This window comes from Oncorhynchus tshawytscha, linkage group LG03 (genome assembly GCF_018296145.1).
Source record: "Oncorhynchus tshawytscha isolate Ot180627B linkage group LG03, Otsh_v2.0, whole genome shotgun sequence".
NCBI lineage: Eukaryota > Metazoa > Chordata > Actinopteri > Salmoniformes > Salmonidae > Oncorhynchus > Oncorhynchus tshawytscha.
The window spans coordinates 9,889,698-9,913,808 of record NC_056431.1 but is presented as its reverse complement, the minus strand read 5'-3'; the positions used below and the strand labels follow the sequence as shown (position 1 = coordinate 9,913,808).

Sequence of the window (24,111 nt, the reverse complement as noted above, 5' to 3'; positions counted from 1 at the left end):
CATCTACTATTGCCTGCAGAAAGGTGCAACATCAGCAAAACGGGTGTGCTGAATATCCATTAGAACTGTGCTACTGGGGAAAAACTGTGCCAGTAGCAGTGACTGACAGGGAGACAGTCTATGCCAGTGGCTGATAGTGGGAAAAGTTGGAACACAACACACAATGACCCATCTACATCACTTTATTTAACAATGTGGAAATATTACAATTTAAAATAGTCATAAAATAGTCAAGTTCTAACTTACAAAATCGCTTGTTCATGGGTGTCTATCACATATGACAGAAGGTTTTATAGCCTACCCTACTGCATCAACCAATTATGCCTTCAGAATACTGTCGCAGTAGATTCATTCATATAGAAAAAAGAGAAAAGAAAAAACATGTCAAGAGAACATATCAGCAGGATGAAATTTTAAAAAGGAGCCTTGTGCTCTCTGGGAGATAGCCATAGTTAGTCCTCCACTGTCCAATGCTGCCGCCTGGTGGCGAGACTTTACATCACTGGGGACCTGAGCGCAGAATGGTAAACATGATGAGATGTATTGGTTTCATAAATAAAATGATACATATAAATCAGACATTTGATAAAGACCAATATGCCAATGAAGACAAAGATATAGATGATTTTACCTGTCACAACCCCTGCCTCTGCCTCAGGTACCCCAGAAGGCCTAAGAGAGGAAAATGGAAAACAAACAGGTAAACCACTAGAGCAAAATCACTACTTGGACAGTGATTAAAAAGTATACAATACCTAAACAAGCCATCTAAACCCTAAAACATAGGGGGGAAATGTATTAAAACTCAAAATGAGTACTGAAGCTTCTGTCTAACGGTTAAGAATATTCTAAAAAGCTCCTCTTACTGGTCTAGAGATTACACTTTAAAGGCCTTACAATGAACTCAATCAAGGGTTGCGGTCCAAACACTTCAGCCCTCAAATTAAGTGGACACTTGTGATGAGGTATCATGACGTCTGACGAGTATACACTTGCAGGGCAAGGGGCGAGGGAGGAAGGAATGATTTAATTCATAATACAAAAATCTACTTACATTGCTACATCAAACATGTCTAGCACACCAAACACAGGTATTAACAATGCTCAAACATACAAAACATATAAAAAAATACTAAAAAGAAACCATTTAAGTGCAATTATATTCCCTCTGAAAATATCTTATTATAATGATTCATGAAGATGTTATTCTTGTTGTTATTCACTAGGGTTAGTGTTTTAATAAGATAATTAAATTCAATCGGAAAAATTGGTAATTTTGGTATAGAATTTTGGTTTGTGTATAAAGTATTTGGCAACAAGAATTACAAAATTAACAATCATTTCAGTGGTTTTGTTATCATTGCAATAGTAACATATATATATTTTATGTTAAAATTATAGGCAGTGTTCATAATGGTAAAAAAGTACTTTGCAAGGTTTCCCAAAATTCTGTCACAAATTTACATTCAAAGAACAAGTGAGACAGATTCTCAGCTTCTTTTTCACAGAAAACACAGATATCATCAATAGCCACACATTTGGAAATCATAGAAATACATGGATATATCTTATGTAAAATGTTGAAGTGCATCTTCCTTAACTTCGTTTGGTATACAGTATTTGTAAGGCCTTAACCATGCATCTTTCCAGACAATGTCAGGATTAAGCATGTTCCAGAAAAACTTTCCTCTCGGTGTAAGTTGGTTTTGTGAATGAAGAATTTGTCTTATATATTTATTACAACAAGATTTCTCAAGTAAGCCCACGCCTTCCAATCTGAGTTCTGGATAAACTTTGTGATAATTCCCAAAATTAAGATTAGACCACTGGGAACGGCTTTGATCACAGAAATAAACTCTCTGAAAGGTATTGGAAACTCTTTCAATGTATAAATTGTTCATATGTGAGAATATTACCCTTGTTGTCGAAAATATCAGGAAAAAAGTCAATATTCCTCTCATGCCAGCTGGGGTAGAACCATCCTTGGCCGAAAATGCATCACTCGTTCATCCTGTGATGATTGTGTTTTCAGCCACCGGTAGCTTGTGGTTACTTTATATGTGCTACAGACAATCATGAGTACATGTCTACTTATATTAAATATATCATTATTAATATACACCTACTGTAAGATAGCTAGCAAATTAAGTAGCTAACTAACGTTAGCCTGCCTAACGAACTTCTGACGGGAAATGTTTTATTTCTACAATTGCCAAAAACGTACTTTTATGAGATGTGTTTGTGCCATCATGTGCATTAGTAGCACAATTTCTAACTTATTTGCATTCGTTTTTACTTACACTTGTATGTTGACTTCTCCATTGATGTTGTTATAAGTTATCACTGACTTTTCTTAGCGGATGTACAATCATTGCAAATTTAATTATTTTGAGTTTCAGGCCCAGGAGTGAACATAATTGTACACTCGCAAAGCCGAATAAAAACGAGGACTGAGGGGCTTAGGTTGCATACTTCCCTTGCTTGGCTAATCATTTGGACCACCCTCCAAGATGGCGACGGAGATTCCCCCAAGGGCATTGTTACTTTCACCAGTTTCTGTGTTGTGGTTTTGTTTGTGTGTGTGTGTGTTTCAGGAAATGACTTCCTGAAATTGCCCCCCAAGCAGCTGATTGGTGGGCCACATCGATGATTGGAGATCTGACCCCGCCATCTCTCGTCAGGGGATACAGTTGTATCCCATTACAGACTCCTCTCCAGCTATATAAGCCAGTGTTCTGTTGCTCAGAAGAGAGCTGATTAGTGTGTCCTGTGTTGGTTGTTGTTAAGAGCTGATGGTTATGTTCTGTGGTTGTTGCTGAGAGAGCTGATTGGTATGTTTTTTTTTGGTGAAGTAGTTTGTATTATTCTGTTTAATTTGTTCCCAGGGGGGAAGGCACCTAGGGAGTGCTTAGGCAAGAGGCCTGCAGGCATACACAACCCGTAGTATTTACTGTCTATGTACACTAGGTAAGACCTGGGCGGACCAGCCCCTGTATTTTGGTTAGCGTACCAGGTGGTGCTAAGATAGGTAAGTAGTGGTTAGGTAGGAGAGGGGGCTTTGACATGTACTTTCTTTGCTTTGGTTCCGTTCAGCCCCTTTTCCCCAGATTTACTGTGTGAAGGAATAAATTCCCAGTAAAGGGTCAATTCTCTGCGTACATAACAGGCATAAGGCGAGGGTAAGTGGACGAAGGTGTCTTAAGTGTTTGGACAGCACAAAGTTCTTTCTGTGCCATGTTTTATCAACACTCTCTCTTTGTCCAACTTACCGTGACTTCGGACTTGATTTGCATTGGCATTTCTGGCCTGCAGAGAGAGAGAAATTGGTGTGAAGAAGAGCTACTATGATGGAAAGATGATATACTCTGAGGATAGCCAGAGTTGACAGGCCTCTCTCCATCCTAGGTGTCAAAGACACATGCCTGGTAAACTAGCACTAGAATGAATATACTGCCTGCTAAATTAGCACTAGAATGAAGATACTTCAGCAACTGATCTGTTTCGAAGTTGGAATATTATATTTTACAAGACCCTATCCATTAAAAAATACCCAAACTAAGCGCTTGAATGATTGATTATTTGTACAGCTTGGACAGAACACTGAAGACCCAAAGCCTTCTCTTTGCACATGTGTAGTAGCAGGAGAGGGGACACTCCCTCTGCCCCCTGTGATATCTATGACTAATGTAATGGATGCTTGGAGTAAGATTTAGGGTGGGTGGGGGGCTGCAGCTATGCCTGGGGTGGGGTGGATGAGTGCAAGAACATGAGATGAGGAGGGAGGGGAAAAGGCTGCATAGCATCCAGGTCAGTTTTAGTCAGTACCCTAGATGTGCAGATGCCTACAGGGTAGAGAGGTGTTGGGTGTCTTGGGGGTTGTGCAAGGCATGTTGGCCTGCATCCCAGCCCCCAGCAAGTAACTGATCCCAGGCTTGTTTATAAGGACTGGACTGGTAAAGAAGGGCTGTCCAATGGATCAGCATGTTGAACAGCGCAGAAATACAATTATGGAATGAGATTGGTACAGTAGAAATAAACTTATGGGACTAATCACATTTTATTTCAATTTATTTCAATTCAAGTATAACCGTAGTTGGGCAGACAGACTTACTGACGATTAGGACAATGCCCATGACAAACAGTACCACAGCGAAGATCAGTCCACCGATCCTCAGAGATTCATAGTCTGAAACAGAAATACATTTTTATCCCTGCACAGTAAGGCCCACTACTACAGAACATGTGCAAGGCACAGTGTAACATAAACCATCTTAATCAGTACATACGTATGCACTGTATCCTCTTTGGGTGTATTACAGCATAGCAAAGCTATGCAATTATGACACCATGTTCCTATGAGATAATTCAAACATACGCTCCTACTGTATATGCCACTATTGATAAATCCATCAGGTTCACATCTATAGGTATCTATATTTTGATTGATATTACTGCCTCAAACATGGAAGGATATTCACTGTAAGAGCTGAATATATCCTATAATGTGTCTGTGAATGCATAGACCTACTGAAGACAGGATAGAGCAGTGTGTTAAGAAATGAGACTACAGCAGAGTGGGAGGGACTGTTTGCCAGTTGAACTTGAAAAATGGAGGGAAAACACGAGCCCGTCTTGACCTCCCAGATATTTCCTGAGAAGTGTCACGTTTACCCCCAGTGGAGTTAGTCCATGTTGATCCATCCCCCACTCACCATAGTGAAATGCAGAGTCATAGTCTGGGAGGGGAGAAGGAGAGGGAATACATGAAAACAAGATACATTTAGTGTGTGACTGCATTTTGTAGAATGTTATTATTCACAGTTATTACATCTACATTGAAATTGCAGCTATGGTATTAAAAAGGGCACATTAGACCACTTGTCCCCTCGGCCACTTGTACCCTCGCCAGCCAAAGCAAATAGATGACAGAGCTGCGCATGCGCCAGATGGAATGCATTCTAAAGGAACTGCTGGGAGACTTATAAAAATGTTGTGGCCCTGCTGGGAATTAAATCTCCTTTAAATCACACACATTCATAGTGAACCCTTTCAATAGAAACTTAAACACCAATTCTAACTAATTCAAACATAAACTGAGTTTCGAGTGTAACTGGTGTGAAAAGATGGTGAGTGACCAAAAAGTATGTGATTTGCCAACATGCTCTTTAAAGTGAAATACAATCAGTACAGTAATGTTCATCTGAAACAACAAGAAACCTTTACCCTTTTCAACCATCGTCGATGCTGGAAAACAAAAGACAGAAAGCATTAATGATTGACAGAGAATAGCTCTGACTGTGTGCTTGGTGTGAACTACGAAGCTTTCAGAACTGGTTTAAGGCTCTGTTTACCTTCAGAACTGTAGTCAAGTGTTCCAGAGGTGTACATTGAATGTAAATAGTGACTACTGTACACATGATAGTAAGACTGGTTGTAGTGTTCTGTGCTTTTTAAAAATATGGTTCACTTGTACTGAAGGTTTAGGAATGGTGCATGCACTTACACAGATTAAACCACTGGGTGATGCGATACACAGTGCATGCTTTTAAATACAATCTGGCAACAATCAGGTGGCTCTCTCTTCAGAAGAGTAAAGGGGAAGTTGCAAAATGTGGTTGAAATGTAGTGGAAATGCTAAAGCTACAATGATGTAAGACACCACACAGAGTTGCAAGTCCTGATGCATTTATAACCATACCCACTCTGCAGTCATTTCCCAAGGCCAGTGACCCATGTCAGCTCAGGTAGGTGCTGTAATAAAGCAGACTTCACTGTGTGTGTGTGTGTGTGTGTGTGTGCGCGCGCACGCACGTTGGCTTGTGCAGTGTGAGTAACCATTTGAGAATCAACCAAATGTCACATCTTCCATCACGATACCATTTAGATTAAGAATCTAAATCACATGGATGTCACGTTATCTGGATCACCAAATAACAAATAAAGTACTCCTGCTTCGATGAGTACAGAGGTAATAGAACCACTTCTTGAAGATCCCAAGGTGTAGTACAATAATCACTGCTCAGCTCTCTAACAATGAAATGCTTCTCTGATTGGCTCATCTTGTATCTGCTGACATTTTCATTTTGTTTTCTTCTAAAGGATGTCAGAGAACGACAACCCGAGCCAGCAGGGCTTTTTATGGTGCAGTAGATAAGCCTAATGTCTGACAAACACTTCCGTTTGGTGTCATTCCTCTCCATTACCAGGGGAACTCATATCCTGCCCCAAATCACCCTGTTGACTGAGGAGAAAAACAACTAATGTAGGGTAATCTGCTCAGGAACAAGTCAGCATAACACAACCCAAAGTGCAGTGTAGTACTGCCTAGCACCACATGCTACTACAATATGGGAGGCTTAGCTGCACTTCAAATGACCGATTACTAAAATCCCTCACATGAGAAAAAGGCTAATCCTGGCCAGGAAAGCAAAGGCTCTTTCTTACACCAGTCTCGATGAGCCCATTTAGAATGAACTGGATTTAATCATAACTTGAAATCCTTACACAATAGTACTTAATCAATATAGTTGTGCACTATGTAAGTACATACAAAGCAAAGCTAGTTACTCTACAGAGAGCCATCCTCTAGGGTAGGGGTATCAAACTCATTCTATGGAGGGCCTAGTGTCTGCTGGTCTTTGCTTTTTCCTTTCAATTAAGACCTAGACAACCAGGTGAGGGGAGTTCTTTACTAATTAGGGCGGAGCGAAAACCCACAGACACTCATTTCACAGAGGGCCGAGTTCAACACATGTGCTCTACGGCAGAGTTTCCCAAACTCGGTCCTGCCACCGCGACGAGGAGTTATTTCAATCAGCTGTGCAGTGCTAGGGCAAAAAACAAAATGGGGACCCCAGGACTGAGTTTGATGAAACCTTGCTCTAGGGCAACTGACCAGCCAATAACAAATATGGCTGTGCATTCTCAGTGCCCATTCCAAAACAGACACCGTGTTTCTCATTCCTTTATGACAACACTGAGGCATCCAATAAAACAAACTTACCTGGCATGTCCCTGCCTATAGATGACCCTGTTAGTATAGACAGACCAGAGACCAGCTCATTCTTTAATCACTGGCACTCTAAAGACACTACACAGTTCGCTAAAATATGACACTGCACACTTTCCTCTATCACATTGCAGTGTCTCCCCTACATGCATTGGCCGACACTGGACATTTTTTAAAATGTATTTACTATGTTGATGTCTGCCCCAGGATGACCCCATCCGCCGCAACCCCCAACCTCCCCCTGCTAACTCTGCCACCACTGCTGAAAAACATCCTAGGGGGAAACACTGCACTGTGAATGACCTTTCCAGTTTCTCTACAGACAGCCATACTCTAAGACAGGGTTTCCCAACCCTCTCCTCTGCCCCCATCCCTCAGACATTTCACACTTTTGTTTTAACCCTAAACGTGCACACCTGGTTCAATTAGTCAACTAATCATCAAGCCTTTGACTAATTGAATCAGGTGTGCCAGTTTAAGGTTAAAACAAAAATGTGAAAAGTCTGGGGGGACCGGGCAGTGTTTCCCAACTCCAGTCCCCCCCCCTCACCAGCACACACTTGTGTTGTAGCCCTGGAGAAAAACACCAAATTCAACTCATCGAGGATTCAATGATTAGTTGACAAGTTGAATCAGGTTTGTTTGTCCAGGGCTACAATAAAAATGTGTACTGTAAAAAAAAGGGGGGTATTTGAGGACTGGAGTTGGGAATCACTGCTCTAGGGCAACTGATAAGCCAAAAAGGATGGCCATGCATTCTGTGTCTATTCCAAGGCAGACAGACTGCATTTCTCATTCATTTGACACAGCTGAGGCATCCAATGCACTGCAAACTTACCTGGCATCTCCCTGCCAAATCCTGACCCTGTTAGTACAGACAGACCAGAGACCAGCTCATTCTTTAAATCACTGGCACTCTGAATAAAACATTACAGTTCCCTCAACCACACTGTGAATGCTCCTCAGTCACCATTCATGTGCTGGAGTCAAGTATTTTGAGAGAGAAGCTCAAACATTTAAAAAAAAGTGAAAGGAAAAAGCTCACCCAAAGCAGGAGGAATACAGGAGCAGAATGCCACCAACAGAGAGAGATCCATGTCACCTGGAGACAAAGGGAAACAACCACCAGAAACATGAAGGACCTCCCAAAGACAACGACTGAAAGTGTAGGAGAAAAATGGCAAAACAGAAAGCAAATATTTTATTTGAGAACCAAGTTCAATCCCCTGGGGGGATGCAATTACTTATTTCAAGCATAACGTAATGGAAAGACTGCTATGCTCATAATGAGGAAACATAACAGGCTTATACAGTTGTCCTGACCAGAGGAGTGTTGAAGTTCTCCCACCACCAGTGTCTGACAGGTCTGGTTGTGGGGGGAATAGGTGCAGATCCCAGTATTTTAACGTCAGCCTTGTTGATGAACACATACAGCTTTGTATCAGAGGGGACCAGCAGAGCTAGTCACAACACCCTGCAACTTTAACTTTTTATGGCTGGGAGGCAGTATTGAATAGCTTGGATGAATAAGGTGCCTAAAGTAAACGGCCTGGTCCTCAGTCTCAGTTTCTAATATTTATTATTAGTATTGGATAGAAAACACTAAAGTTTCTAAAACTGTTTGAATGACGTCTGTGAGTATAACATAACACATATTGGATCCTGAGTTGAAATCAAAACAGGAAGTCAAAAATCTGAGCTTTGTCTGTATTCACCAGAGTCCCCAATGAAATCCCCTTGAGATATGAATGATGTTGCACTGCCTAGGGGCTCCACTAGATGTCAACCATCAATAGAAATTATAATGAGACTTCTATGACGTTGTGGGAGTGAATGATAGCAGAATCAGTCAGGTGTCTGGCAGTCAGCCATTTTCTGATCATGTTTATTCCTCGTGGTAATCACTTGCGTTCCATTGCTCATGAAGACAAGAAGGAGTACTCCGGTTGGAACTTTATTGAAGCTATATGTTAAAAACATCCTAATGATTGATTCTGTACTTAGTTTGAAATGTTTCTTCCACCGGTAATATCACTTTTTGAAGTTTTTGTCCGATATAACGCTGACCAGAATTAGCGTTTGGATATGTATACCAAACGCGCTAACAAAAGAAGGTATTTGGACATAAATAACAGACATTTTCGAACAAAACAAACATTTATTCCTGGAGTGCTTTCTGTTGTAGATCATCAATGGTAAGGGAACATTTATCATGTAATTTATGTTGACGCTATCTTTGTGGCTGTGGTGTTTTTACTTTTGAGCGCCGTCTTAGATTGCATGCGTTTCTTTTTCCGTAAAGTTTTTTTGAAATCTGACACAGCGGTTGCATTAGGGAGAGGTATATCTATAATTCCATGTGTATACCTTGTAATATCATCTACATTTATGATGAGTATTTCTGTTGAATGATGTGGCTATGCAAAATCACTGGATGTTTTTGGAACTAGTGAATCTAATACACCAATGTAAACTCAGATTTTCTGATTATAATTATGAACTTTATCAAACAAAACATGCATGTATTGTGTAACATGAAGTCCTATGAGTGTCATCTGATGAAGATCACCAAAGGTTAGTGATTCATTTTATCTCTTTGTGCTTTTTGTGACTCCTATCTTTGGCTGGAAAAATGGCTGTGTTTAATTCTGTGGCTTGATGGTGACCTAACATAATCGTTTTTGGTGCTTTCGCTGTAAAGCATATTTGAAATCGGACACAGTGGTGGGATTAACAACAATATTACCTTTAAAACGGTATAAGATACATGTATGTTTGAGGAATTATAAATTATGAGATTTCTGTTGTTTTGAATTTGGCGCCCTGCACCTTCACTGGCTGTTGTCATATCGATCCCGTTAACAGGATTGCAGCCATATTAAGCAGTTCCCCCATGAGCTCTATGTTATTAGCTCCTGACTCGGGGTAAGAGTAGAGGGGGCAATTTCAGTGTCTGCACCATAGAACACAGGTATCCTGTCCTGGCAGTATCAAGATGCAGGGAGGAGAGACCTGGGTTGAGTTGCACTTGATATTTGGTCAGGGGGTTAAAGACATACAGTACCTTCAGAAAGTATTCACGCCCCTTTACTTTTTCAACATTTTGTTGAGTTACAAAGTGGGGTTAAAATGGATTTAATTGTAATTTGTTGTCAACGATCTACACAAAACACCATTTAATGTCAAAGTGGAAGGAAAATTCTAACATTCGTAAAAAAATATATATATATATATATATATTATATGTAGTGAAATAAATTACTAATATATAGGTCACTAATAGGTCAGTATTCAATCCCCTAAGTCAATAAATGTTAGAATCACCTTCTAAGCAATTAGAGCTTTCCACACCTGGATTGTACAACAATTGCCCATTATTCTTTTCAAAATTCTTCAAGCTCTGTCCAATTGGTTGTTGATCATGGCTAGACAACCATTTTCAGGTCTTCCCATAGATTTTCAAGTAGATTTAAGTCAACACTGTAACTTGGCCACTCAGGAACATTCACTTTCTTGTTGGTAATCAACTCCAGTGTAGATTTGGCTTGTGTTTTAGGTTACTCTTTCTTGCTGAAAGCTGAATTCATCTCCCAGTGTCTGGTGTAAAGCAGACAACCAGGTTTTCCTCTCTAATTTTGCCGGTGCTTAGCTCCATTCTATTTATTTTTTTATCCTGAAAAGCTCCCTAGTCCTAAACGATTACAAGCATACACATAACATGATGCAGCCACCACTATGCTTGAAAATATGGAGAGCGTTACACAGTAATGTGCTGTATTGGATTTGCCCCAAACAAAACACTTTGTATTCACGACAAAAAGTGAATTGCTTCGCCACATTTTTTGCAGTATTATTTTAGTGCCTTGTTGCAAACAGGATTATGTTTTGGAATATGTTCATTTTGTACAGGCTTCCTTCTTTTCACTGTTATTTAGGTTAATATTGTGAAATAACTACAATGTTGCTGATCCATCCCCAGTTCTCTCCTATCACAGCCATTAAGCTCAGTAACTGTTAAAATCACCACTGGCCTCATGGTGAAATCTCTGAGCGGTTTCCTTCCTTTCCGGCAACAGAGTTAGGAACGACACCTATATCTTTATAGTGACTGGGTGTATTGATACACCATCCAAAGTGTAATAAATAACTTCACCATGCTAAAAGGGATATTCAATGTGTGCTTTAAAAAAAATATATATACATTTTTTGACCCATCTACCAGTAGGTGCCCTTCTTTGCGAGGCATTGGAAAACTTCCCTGGTATTTGTGTTTGAATCTGTGTTTGAAATTCACTCTTCGACTGAGGGACCTTACAATTATCTGTATGTGTGGGGTACAGATAAGGTTGTTTTTCAAAAAACTAATGTTAAACACTTTTATTGCACACAGTGAGTCCATGCAACTTGTTAAGGGACTTGATAAAGCACATTTTTTTACTCCTGAACTTATTTAGGCTTACCATAACAAAGGAGTTGAATAATTATTGACTCAAGAAATTTCCACTTTTCATTTTTTATTAATTTGTAAAAAATAAGAACATTTAAAAAACAATTCCACTTTGACATTATGGATTATTGTGTGTAAGCCAGTGAAAAGCAAATCTAAGTTTCATCCATTTGAAATTAGTATGTAACAAAAAGAAATGGGAAAATGTCAAGGGGTGTGAATCCTTTTTGAAGGCACAAACTCAGCTTTTTTTCTCAGCTGGAATGTGTAGTCACTGCGCACGACGGCATGCCGCTACAGTCTGTTTTTCACACCTAGACCATTCTTTCTACAAATGTTAGTCCAAGCCCTTCTTCTAGATTTTCCCATCATGTGTTTATCGGTCGTGGCTCTTAAACCAAAACTCCCACACTGGAGTGTTGTTTGTGGAGGCATTGGCACCCTAGGCAGAAAGTGTCCTATATTTTGTTACAGACAGCAGATACAGTTGAAGTTGGAAGTTCACATACACCTTAGCCAAATACATTTAAACTCAGTTTCTCACAATTCCAGACATTTAATCCTAATAAAAATTCCCTGTTGTAGGTCAGCTAGGTTCTCCACTTTATTTTAAGATTGTTAAATGTCAGAATAACAGGAGAAAGAATGATTTATGTCAGCTTTTATTTCTTTCATCACATTCCCAGTGGGTCAGAAGTTAACATACACTCAATTAGTATTCGGTGGCATTGCCTTTAAATTGTTTAACTTGGGTCAAATGTGTCGGGTAGCCTTCCACAAGCTTCCCACAATAAGTTGGGGGAATTTTGGCCCATTCCTCCTGACAGAGCTGGTGTAACTGAGTCAGGTTTTTAGGCCTCCTTGCTCGCACACACCTTTTCAGTTCTGCCCACAGATTTTCTATAGAATTGAGGTCAGAGCTTTGTGATGGCCACTCCAATACCTTGACCTTGTCATCCTTAATACATTTTGTCACAACTTTGGAAGTATGGTCAAGTATGGTCATTGTCCATTTGGAAGACCCATTTGCGACCAAGCTTTAACTTCCTGACTGATGTCTTGAGATGTTGCTTCAATATACCAACGTAATTTTCCTCTTCCCTCATGATGCCATCTATTTTGTGAAGTGCACCAGTCCATCCTGCAGCAAAGCACCCCCACAACATGATGCTGCCACCCCCATGCTTCACGGCTGGGATGGTGTTCTTTGGCTTGCAAGCATCGCCCTTTTTCCTCCAAACATAACAATGGTCATTATCACCAAACAGTTCTATTTTTGTTTCATCAGACCAAAGGACATTTCTCCAAAAAAATACGATCTTTGTCCACATTTTGCAAACAGTAGTCTGGCTTTTTATGGCTGTTTGGAGCAGTGGCTTCTTCCTTGCTGAGCGGCCTTTCAGATTATGTCAATATAGGTACTTTTGTAGCCGTTTCCTCCAACATCTTCACAAGGTCCTTTTTGCTGTTGTTCTGGGATTGATTTGCACTTTTTGCACCAAAGTACGTTCATCTCTAGCAGACAAAACGCGTCTCCTTCCTGAGCGGTATGACGGCTGTGTGGTCCTATGTTGTTTATACTTGCATACCATTGTTTGTACACATGAGCGTGGTACCTTCAGGCGTTTGGAAATTGCTGAAAAGATGAACCAGACCATTTTCTTCTGAGGTCTTGGCTGATTTCTTTTGATTTTCCCATGATGTCAAGCAAAGAGGAACTGAGTTTGAAGGTAGGTCTTGAAATACATCCACAGTTACACCTCCAATTGACTCAAATGATGTCAATTAGCCTATCAGAAGCTTCTAAAGCCATGACATAATTTTCTGGAATTTTCCAAGATGTTTAAAGGCACAATCAACTTAGTGTATGTTAACTTCTGACCCACTGGAATTGTGATACAGTGAATTATAATAATCTGTCTGTAAACAATTGTTGGAAAAATGACTTGTGTCATGGACAAAGTAGATGTCCTAACCGACTTGCCCAAACTATAGTTTGTTAACAAGACATTTGTGGAGTGGTTGAAAAATGAGTTTTAATGACTCAAACCTAACTGTATGTAAACTTCCAACTTCCAATGACTCCAACTATAAGCCTAAATGTTTCTTTAAACAAAATCTTGTTTGTTGGAGTGCTGCAGAAGAATGTACTCACCTGACACTAATCTCTAGGGAACTGTGAGTACTTTTGATTCATGTGCAGAACACGATTGTGGGATTTTGGGAGAATTGAACGGTGAACATACAAATGAGCCATATTATATATCTAATTATGTACTCATTACATCACCTGTCAGATTAAGTCACTGTCCTCAGGACTTCTGTCCAACTGAAATATGATAATTAAGAACTACTCTGGCAGCAGATGAGGTGGCAGAACTCATACTATACATTATGTAGATTTCCATATGAAGGAATACCATGGTGTGATGGGCATCAGATGGCCGTCACTGTATTTAATATAATAATATGACAGTGATTAAAACGATTAGCACCACTGACTCTGATCAGAGCCCATCTTTTGGCACAGACCCTATCTGTCCCATCCCTAGCCCAAGGCATAGAGAAGCTGTTCCATAAGGCGACTATAACTACTCATACTTAATGTTTCTGAATTGGAGCAATGTGGCATGGTTTAGAGAGAAACAGGGATTTAAACACTCAAACCAGGGTTTAAGAACAGGATTAACAACAAAGGACTGCCAATCAATATCTTAATCTACCAAATGCTGCAAGAGTTATAACAAAGGCCAATAATCGTGTTTGTTACAGCATTCTACTTTAAAGGAGACTAGGCTCACCCTCAAGTAAACAAAGTTTAAACTAAGTTATTCTTAGAAAATACTTTTAACCTCAGTCATGGTTTTCATCTAGCCCATTAGGCTATAGATAGCTACTTCTCATGCCTAGAGAGTTGTGAGGTTATTGCATTTTGACTGAACTGAAAAGGACAAATAAAAAGTAAGAAAAGTAGACTAGCTTCTTATGGCTAGGGGTTCTCCGCTCAACAACATTCCACTGAAAAGGCAGCACGCAAAATTCAAAAATATTTTTTTGAAATATGAACTTTCATACATTCACAAGTGCAATACACCAAATGAAAGAAACTTCTTGTTAATATTCCCATCGTGTCCGATTTCAATAAGGCTTTACAGCGAAAGCACAACATATGATTATGTTAGGTCAGAGCCAAGTCACAAAAACACACACAGCCATTTTCCAGCCAAAGAGAGGAGTCACAAAAAGCAGAAAGAGAAAATTAATCACTAAGCTTTGATGATCTTCATCAGATGACACTCAAAGGACTTCATGTTACACAATACATGTATGTTTTGTTCAATAAAGTGCATATTTATATCCAGATATCTCAGTTTACATTGATATGTTCAGTAATGTTTTGCTTCTAAAACATCCAGTGATTTTGCAGAGAGCCACATCAATTTACAGAAATAGTCATCATAAACTTTAAAATAAGATACAAGGGTTACGCACAGAATTAGAGATATACTTCTCCTTAATGCAACCGCTGTGTCAGATTTCAAAAAAACTTTACGGAAAAAGCAAACCATGCAATAATCTGAGTACGGCGCTCAGACAACAAATCAAGCCATTCAGATATCCGCCATGTTGGAGTAGGAAGTCAGAAATAGCATTATAAATATTCACTTACCTTTGATGATCTTCATCAGAATGCACTCCCAGGAATCCCAGTTCCACAATAAATGTTTGATTTGTTTGATAAAGTCCATCATTTGTCCAAATACCTCCTTTTTGTTTGCGCGTTTAGCCCAGTAATCCAAATGCTCAATGCGCGATCGCTTAGTTCATACAAAAAGTTTTAAAAAGTCATATTGCAGTTCGTAGAAACATGTCAAACAAAGTATAGAATCAATCTTTAGGATGTTTTTATCATACATCTTCAATAATGTTCCAACCAGATAATTCCTGTCTTCAGAAATGCAATGGAACTCAAGCTAACTCTCACCTGAACGCCGCCAGACCACTGACTCAATCCCCTCTCATTCTTCTCTCCTTTACAGTAGAAGCATCAAACAATGTTCTAAAGACTGTTGACATCTAGTGGGGGCCTTAGGAAGTGCAATTTGACCCCATAGACACGGTATATTCGATAGGCAAAGAGTTGAAAAACTACAAACCTCAGATTTCCCACTTCCTGGTGGGTTTTTCTCAGGTTGCCATATGAGTTCTGTTATACTCACAGACATCATTCAAACAGTTTTAGAAACTTCAGAGTGTTGTCTATGACAATCTACTAATGATATGCATATATTAGCAACTGGGACTGAGTAGCAGGCAGTTTACTCTGGGCATGCTTTTCATTCAAACGTGAAAATGCTGCCCCCTCTCCCAAACAGGCTAGGCTACTACAAGCACCGAAACTGTTAACCCAGTCCGTTTTGAACATTTATGGTACAGCAGGCCTATGCCAACTGGTGGCTTGTGGCCGAATTTGGCTCCCGGGTGATTAAATTTGTTGGACATAAAATACTGTAAAAATTAAAGCAAATTGGCTCTAAGTGATTTTCAGTTTGTAAATCTGTTCCAAAGTATTCTCACGCATAATAGAGAGATATGTAACCATATACAAATTTAAGCGAGGTTTGACATGGTAATGTTTTACTCAAATATTATACACTACATGACCAAAGGTATGTGCACACCTGCTCGTTAAACATCTCAGTCCAAAATCATGAGCATTAATATGGAGTTGGTCCCCCCTTCGCTGCTACAACAGCCTACACTCTTCTGGATAGGCTTTCCACTACATGTTAGAACATTGCTGCAGGGACTTGCTTCCATTCAGCCACAAAAGCATTAGTGAAGTCGGGCACTGATGTTGGGCAATTAGGCCTGGCTCACCGTCTGCGTTTCAATTCATCCCAAAGGTGTTTGATGGGGTTGAGGTCAGGGCTCTGTGCAGGCCAGTCAAGTTCTTCCACACTGATCGACAGACAATTTTTGTATGAACTTCGCTTTGTGCACGGGGGGATTGTCATGCTGAAACAGGAAAGGGCCTTCACCAATCTGCTGCCACAAAGGAACCACAGAATCGTCTAGAATGTCAGTGTTAAGATCCCCCTTCACTGGAACTACAGGGCCTAAACCATGAAAAACAGCCCCAGACCGTTATTCCTCCTCCACCAAATTTGACAGTTGGCACTATGCATTCGGGCAGGTGGCGTTCTCCTGGCATCCCCCAAACCCAAGTTTGTCCGTCAGACTGCCAGATGGTGATGTGTGAGTCATCACTCCAGAGAACTGACAAACTAGCAAGTGTATTCACTGACATTGTCAACCTTTCACTGACAGTCTGTAATACCTACATGTTTGCTCTTTATTTAACCATCTTACATATAAAACCTTATTTGTTCATCAAAAATTGTAAATAGCTCACCACAGGTTAATGAGAAGGGTGTGCTTGAAAGGATGCACATAACTCTGCAATGTTGGGTTGTATTGGAGAGAGTCTCAGTCTTAAATCATTTTTCACACACAGTCGGTGCCGGTATTTAGTTTTCATGCTAGTGAGGGCCGAGAATCCCCTCTCACATATGTGAAAACATGTACCTAGGTATGTGTTTGAAAGGGCATCCGTGTCCAAAAATCCCCAAATCTGGCAGTGGCTTCTGATTAAATGACATTTTCACAGAACCGCTTGTTGCAATTTCGATGAGGCGCTCTTATTCAGACAGACATCGGTAAGTGGACTGAAGGCAGGCCATGAAAGAGATAACGAATCCAGTTGTTTGTGTCATCCGTTTCGGTAAAGTACCTGCGTAATTGCACACCCAACTCACTCAGCTTCTTCGCAATATCACATCTGACATCCGTAAGCTTGAGATAATTTGCACACAAAAAAATCATAAAATTATGGAAAGACCTGTGTGTTGTTCTTGTTAATGCAGAGAGAAGCGCTCCAACTTAATCAGCCTCAATTTTGTCCCGTACATTGAATATAGTTGCGGAGAGTCCCTGTAATCCTACATTGATCATTCAGGTGAGAAAAACACCCAGATAGGCCAGTCGTGTGAGAAACTCGTCATCATGCAAACGGTCAGACAAGAGAAAATGACGGTCAGTAAAGAAAACATTAAGCTCGTGTCAATATATTGACCCTTGATAACCAGCGCACTTCTGTATGTTGTAAAAGCATTACATGGTCGCTGCCCATATCATTGCATATTGCAGAAAATACTTTGCTTTAACAAAGTTAACCATTTTCACTGTAGTGTGCAAAAGTCTTTCAAGCTGTCAGGCATTCCCTTGGCAGCAAGAGCCTCTCAGTGGTTGTAGCAGTGTACCCAAGTGGCGTCGGGAGAAACTGCTTGCATGCGCACGTTACCACTCCACTATGTCTCCCCGTCATGGCTTTTGCGCCATCAGTACAGATACCAACACATCTTGACCACCAAAGTCCATTTGATTTCACAAAGCTGTCCAGTACTTAAAAAATATCCTCTCCTGTTGTCCTGGTTTGCAGAAGAGGTCATCTTCATTAACTTCCTATGGTATAGGGGACGGTTGCGTCCCACTTGGGCAAAAAACAGGGAAAATGCAGTGCGGCAAAACAATTATATACAAATCTAACTTTCATTAAATCACACATGTAAGATACTTAATTAAAGCTACACTCGTTGTGAATCCAGCACACGTGTCAGATTTTTAAAGTATTTTCGGCGAAACCGAGACCAAAAAAAGAATTCTGAACGGTTATTCCTCTGGGTTTTGCCTGCTACATAAGTTCTGTTATACTCACAGACATGATTCAAACAGTTTTAGAAACTTGAAAGTGTTTTCTATCCAAATCTACTAATAATATGCATATCTTATATTCTTGGCATGAGTAGCAGGAAGTTGAAATTGGGCACGTTATTTATCCAAAAGTGAAAATGCTGCCCCCTATCCCAAAGAGGTTAATTGACCCCCCATATACCAGGAGCTGTGTCAGGCCCGCCACGTCTGTTGACTCATCCAGCTGTAATGCATAGAATTCACTGGCTTGTATGCGAAGCAGTAATTGTTTCAAAACATGTCCTGCCATGTCACTGATGCGTCGTGAAACAGTGTTGTTTGATGGAGGCATTGTCTGTATAGTTGTCCTTTTCCCCCAGCATCAGGAAGAATTAAGTCCTCCAAAATAGTATGGAGCTTGCCTGTCCTAGCCACTCGGTAGCTCACCATATAAGACGCTTTTAGCCCCTTCTTATTAATGGTATCTGTTGCTTTTATATGTCTTACTAATCTAAAGTTGTCTTAATTCTCGCTTAAAAAAACTCCTGAGGCTTATTTTTCAAATTGGCATGTTTTGCTTCTAAATGTCTGCGCCAGAGTGAAGGTTTCATTGAGTTGTGAGAGTACTTTTGCACATATAACACACTGTGGCTGAGGAAAGGCACTACTCCTAATATAAGTGAACCACAAATCAATGTAGTTCTCATCATATTTGCTCCTCTTCGATGGTCCAATCTCCCTATCTGCTGTTTGGTGCTTTCATGGGTAAGGGGGCAGTAGCTCTTCGGCTGCATCAGATTCACAACTGTCAGTGTCCATGCTAGCTGGGCTAACAGCAAATGTAGAAATAGTTATGCTAGCATTGGATGGGCTCGTGGAAGCAGAACAAGTTGTGTCATCGACAGGTGCAGGTGTAGTACTGCTGGTAGTAACAGTACTACCAGTAGAGCTGGTATGTGTCTCTATGGACGCAAGCCTTACTTTTTTTTAACCATTCATCAATTTTCAAGCAAACGGAATGAGCAGCAGCTATGTTTGGCCACATATGGACCATTTGTGGCATTCCCGCGAGAGAGTAACAGTTAATGTGATTGGATGTTAATTGTTTGACTAGGCTAGCTGTATTTGACATTGCGTTGTTATTTCGCTGAACACTAGATGGTTTAAGTTTATTTTTGGTTGTGAAACGAGGCTACTCAGGCGAAAATAAAACCTCACCCAAATGTATAGCCACGTTGGAAAATATAAACGGACTGCTTGAAAATGTGAAGAATTATATATATTTTTATTCGCATACCACCCCAACAGATCCACAGATGACACAATCGCACTCCACACTGCCCTTTCCCACCTGGACAAAAGGAACACCTATGTGAGAATGCTGTTCATTGACTACAGCTCAGCATTCAACACCATAGTTCCCACAAAGCTCATCATTAATCTAAGGACCCTGGGACTAAACACCTCCCTGCAACTGGATCCTGGACTTCCCCTTCTGTACTCCCTGTTCAAACACGACTCCAACACCATCATTAAGTTTGCTGACTACACAACAGTGGTAGGCCTGATCACAGACAACGATGAAACAGCCAATATGGTGGAGGACAGAGACCAGGCAGTGTGGTGCCAAGACAAGAACCTCTCCCTCAGTGTGAGCAAGACAAAGGAGCTGATTGTGGACTACAGGAAAAGGCTGGCCGAACAGGCCGCCATTAACATCGACGGGGTTGTAGTGGAACGGGTGGAGAGTGTCAAGTTCCTTGTTGTCCACAAACACACCAATACAGTCGTGAAGAGGGCACGACAACACCTTTTCCCCCTCAGGAGACGGAAAATATTTGGCATGGTTCCCCAGATCCTCAAAAAGTTCTAAAGCTGCACCAGAGAGAGCACCCTAACTGGGTAGTGCGTACGACACTGGGGCAAAGCTTCCTGCCATCCAGGACCTATATACCAGGCGGTGTCAGAGGAAAGGCCAAAAAATTGTCAGACTCCAGTGACCAAAGTCATAGACGGTTCTCTCTGCTTCTGCATGGCAAGCGGTACCGGAGTGCCAAGTCTAGGACAAAGGCTCCTTTACAGCTTCTACCCCTAAGCCATAAGATTGCGGAGCAATTAATCAAATGGCAACCCGGATTATTTACATTGACATCCCCCCACCTCCATTTGTTTTTACACTGCTGCTACTCGCTGTTTATTATCTATGCATAGTCACTTCACCCCTACCTACATGTATAAATTACCTCAACTAACCTGTACCCCTGCACATTCACTCGGTACCAGTATTCCCTGTATATAGCCTCGTTATTTTATTGTGTTAGTTAATTATATATTTTTTTACTTTAGTTTATTTTGTAAATACTTTAACTCTTTCTTGAACTGCACTGCTGGTTAAGGGCTTGTAAGTAAGCATTTCACAGTCAGTCCTGTTCTATTCAACGCATGTGACAAATAAAGTTTGATTTGAACGTGATTCCACTTCTCCAAAGTCCAATGGCAGCGAACTTTACACCAATCTAGCTGACGCTTGGCATTGCGCATGGTGATCTTAGGCTTGTGAAGCTCCCAACGAACAGTTATTGTGCTGATGTTTCTTCCAGAGGCTGTTTAACTCAGTAGTGAGTGTTGCAACCGATGACAGATGATTTTTATGCGATTTAGCACTCGGCGGTCCCATTCTGTGAGCTTGTGTAGCCTACCACTTCGCAGCTGAGCCGTTGTTGCTCCTAGACATTTCCACTTCACAAGAACAGCACTTACAGTTGGCCAGGAAGCACTAGCAGGGCAGAAATCTAACGAACTGAATTGTTGGAAAGGTGGTATCCTATGATGATGCTACATTGAAAGTCACTGAGCTCTTCAGTAAGGCCATTCAACTGACAATGTTAGTCTATGGAGACTGCATGGCTGTGTGCTCGATTTTATACACCTGTCAGCAACGGGTGTGGCTGAAAGAGCTAAATCCACTAATTTGAAGGGATGTCCACATACACTATATATACACAAAAGTATCTGTTTGTGCTTCTTGTGGTCTACAAATTATTTGTAATCATTTATCCGGCCCTAGTTGATGATCGCTGCCATAGTCATTGGCTTATGTCATGTATGCTATTTCTAAACAGTCTTGCCTAGCTAAAATATTTGAACCCTTGATTAATTCTAAGCTAAGATATTTCTTTTTTTATTCCAAACAGGTTTTAGACCATGTCATAGCATTACCTCTGCTGCATCCCTAGTTATGTGGTTTACTGTATGGATAAAAGGCAACATTGTGCTGCCCTCTTCATTGACCTGCCAAAGGCTTTTGATACAGTTGATCACTCACTGCTAATTCAGTCTTTCTTCAATTGGCCAGAGACCAGTCTGCATGTAACCGCTTTAAAAATCACTTGACCGATATAACTCAATGTGTATCAATGTGATGGTGTTAAATCAGGCTACCTGTATATTACGAGAGGTGTCCCGCAGGGGTAGATTCTGTGTCCTGTAAATATAACTGATGATATGTACTTTGGATGGTGTCCATATTGATCCGTGTCCCTGTTAACAAATATCTGGGCTTCTGAATAGATGAAAAGCTGTCTTTCAAAAAGCATTTTGATGAGTTAACTAAAAGTCTATTTACTTTTCTTGCACCTTATTTGTGGAACAAGCTTAAATGTTCTTAAACTAGATGTTTTGGTGTCTCTTGGGCAATCCTGAAAGATGATTGAGGACCTTATTGCTGATGAATGTGTTTGTTTTTATGACCATGTTTTTCTTCCTATGTGCATTTTGCATTTAGATTTTGATGCATGTATTTTCTGTAATTTATGTAATTCAGGACTCATCTGTAAAATATACCTTGGTTTCAGTAGGACTACCTGATAAAATAAAGGTGAAATAAATAAATACAAACTGTATGGTCACGTGCTCTCAGATATTTACAAATCGTTGTAAATGTAATGATATGGGGAGCATTCTGTAGACTAAATGTTCTTAAAACCAACGGAAAAATTGGCTAACTTGCAAGGCTATTTAAATAAGTTTAGGAATTTATACACAAACGTTAATTCTGTGCGCACAGGTCAATAACAGCTTTCTTCCCCAAAGCACATGTATAACAGTCTGTCAGAACAGTCACGTTGTTGTAGCGTAGTTGTTCACATGTTTTAATGGGGAAAATTACCTTTTGGTAAAAGATTTATGGCAAATGAAAACAAATTACCTGTCAGAAGTCCAATTAATGGAAAAGAGGTGCCTGTGGAGTTTAGATGAATAACAAAAATGCTTGGGTCGCTGCCTCCGCTCAGTGCGCTCCTTCAGATGCAATGTTTCAATTCACCGACACAAAAAGTCTCCTTTGCAAAACTGATAAAACACGGTTAATGAGCGTACTTAATGTACATACATTTGTTAAAAACAATGAACATCTGGTCCTGAAATGTTTCTCCTGAAACATCCAACAAAGTTTTCGTAGTCTAGTAAATCTGAGCGTCTGGTGAGGGAGGAGGGGGTTAGGGGTTGGTCTGAGAAGAAACGCAATCTGCCCTCCAAAATTACCCAGCTACTGAGAGGTAAACAACCTTACAGCCAACTCTATTTTGATTTTAGTTTTCCCCAAACAAACGCAGATTCAGTCACCGAATTGCTATAGTGTTGGAAAACGTTGAACATTTTAAATGCATGAACTGTGTGCGGACTGAGGGAGCACACCCATGAATCTATCCTAGGCAGCCGATAGTGCAAATCTAGCGCAACTATCGTCTAGGTTTGATGTGCATTGCGGGTAATACACTCGTGTCCCCTGTGGAATAGAGCATCCCCCATTCAGACTGCAAAGGCATAATCAACCTAATAATCAACCCGTCTTTAATGTCGAGCCGCTTAAAAACAGGAAAATGTGTACTAATTAAAAAAAATTCACCACCATTTTCATATTTTCTGACAATTTGTTGTACACCATGTTCAGTCAAGAGTGTGCACCATCCTAAATCGAAAATACATGAGAACGCTTGCTTGTTCTGCCCACTATGATTAATTTGCTCCCATTGGTAACGACAGCCTGTGGTCTATCTTGGGTTAGTTCTTCAAATATTTGATGATGGCTTTGCAGCTGAATGCCGCTCCATGGGGGACACGAGTGTATTACCGGGAAGGCTCATCAACCCTAGACAGTAGTGTACATGTAGCGCCAACTATTGGCTGCTTAGGCTACCCTGAATCTGTTTTAGGCTGTTTAAAAACATAAAAATGGTGTGCAGTTATTTGGCATTTTGAGACTATTTTCCATATAATTATTTCACAGTTCAAAACAAGTTTAGCACTGTATGTTAGGTCTGAGTGAGGTAACATTCAGTGGGAGTAAAATTATTTCCTAAGCATGCCAGAAAGTGGGGTATAGCCTTATTCTAAGGCTGGCCCAGCAGTTTCAAACAGAGGCAACAGAAGAGAGTCAGTTCCAGGTTAGAACAAAACAAGGAAATTACAAACCTTTGGAAAAAAACAAAAGGCTAAGCTTGGTTATAGGTTACGCCAACTTGGCTTTGGCCCTAAAAAGTTAGCTACATGCTATCCCACACATCAAGACTTTCCCATGTAGGCCTACTACTGTGAGTAGCCTGCCTAGCCCCCGAGTCATTGAGTAATAGCCTCAAGTGGATGTTGCTCTAGATGCGGAAGTCCCGCATCAGGTTCAACATCCACTCGAGGGCTCCCCCTGGCGGGCTGTCCAGGTGAGCTGTACAGTCCATTTTGGAGCCCTCTAGTGGATGTTGAGCGGGACTCAAGGATGTCTCCATCAGGGAGAGCCACTGCTCAACTGGATGTTGAAGTGTCACAGATACACAGATTCTGTAGTGGTTTGCATTTTGCCTGTACATTTCATAATATAATTTTTATCTAACAGGCTTATATGTTGTTT

The 24,111-nt window shown here is 40.5% G+C and overlaps 1 protein-coding gene across 3 annotated transcripts; it reads right to left on the bottom strand.

Annotated features, from left to right (window-relative positions):
• Positions 1-164: 164 nt before the first annotated feature.
• LOC112227084 (FXYD domain-containing ion transport regulator 6-like) lies at positions 165-22,987 on the bottom strand. 3 transcript variants are annotated; one of them, XM_024391921.2, is made up of 10 exons: positions 22,417-22,987; positions 8,055-8,111; positions 7,848-7,874; positions 7,004-7,030; positions 5,224-5,244; positions 4,713-4,736; positions 4,112-4,186; positions 3,270-3,306; positions 632-672; positions 165-510 (listed from the first exon to the last, which is right to left on the bottom strand). In XM_024391921.2, the coding sequence occupies exons 2-10, from the start codon at positions 8,104-8,106 to the stop codon at positions 500-502; spliced, it is 315 nt and encodes a 104-aa protein (XP_024247689.1). In that variant the 5' UTR covers positions 8,107-8,111; positions 22,417-22,987; the 3' UTR covers positions 165-499. The 3 variants fall into 3 exon arrangements, with proteins under 3 accessions (XP_024247689.1, XP_024247697.1, XP_024247704.1); XM_024391929.2 differs by lacking the exon at positions 7,004-7,030 and having other exon boundaries at positions 22,417-22,980; XM_024391936.2 differs by lacking the exons at positions 7,004-7,030; positions 7,848-7,874 and having other exon boundaries at positions 22,417-22,955.
• Positions 22,988-24,111: the final 1,124 nt, after the last annotated feature.

Bases quoted from the DNA above. Each gene is read 5' to 3' on its own strand.
- LOC112227084 (XM_024391921.2), bottom strand. From the start codon at position 8,106: ATGGATCTCTCTCTGTTGGTGGCATTCTGCTCCTGTATTCCTCCTGCT. The intron at 4,737-5,223 runs GTAAAGGTTTCT...CTCCCCTCCCAG, and splicing joins ATCGACGATGGTTGAAAAGG to ACTATGACTCTGCATTTCAC. The intron at 3,307-4,111 runs GTAAGTCTGTCT...CTCTCTCTGCAG, and splicing joins GGGCATTGTCCTAATCGTCA to GCCAGAAATGCCAATGCAAA.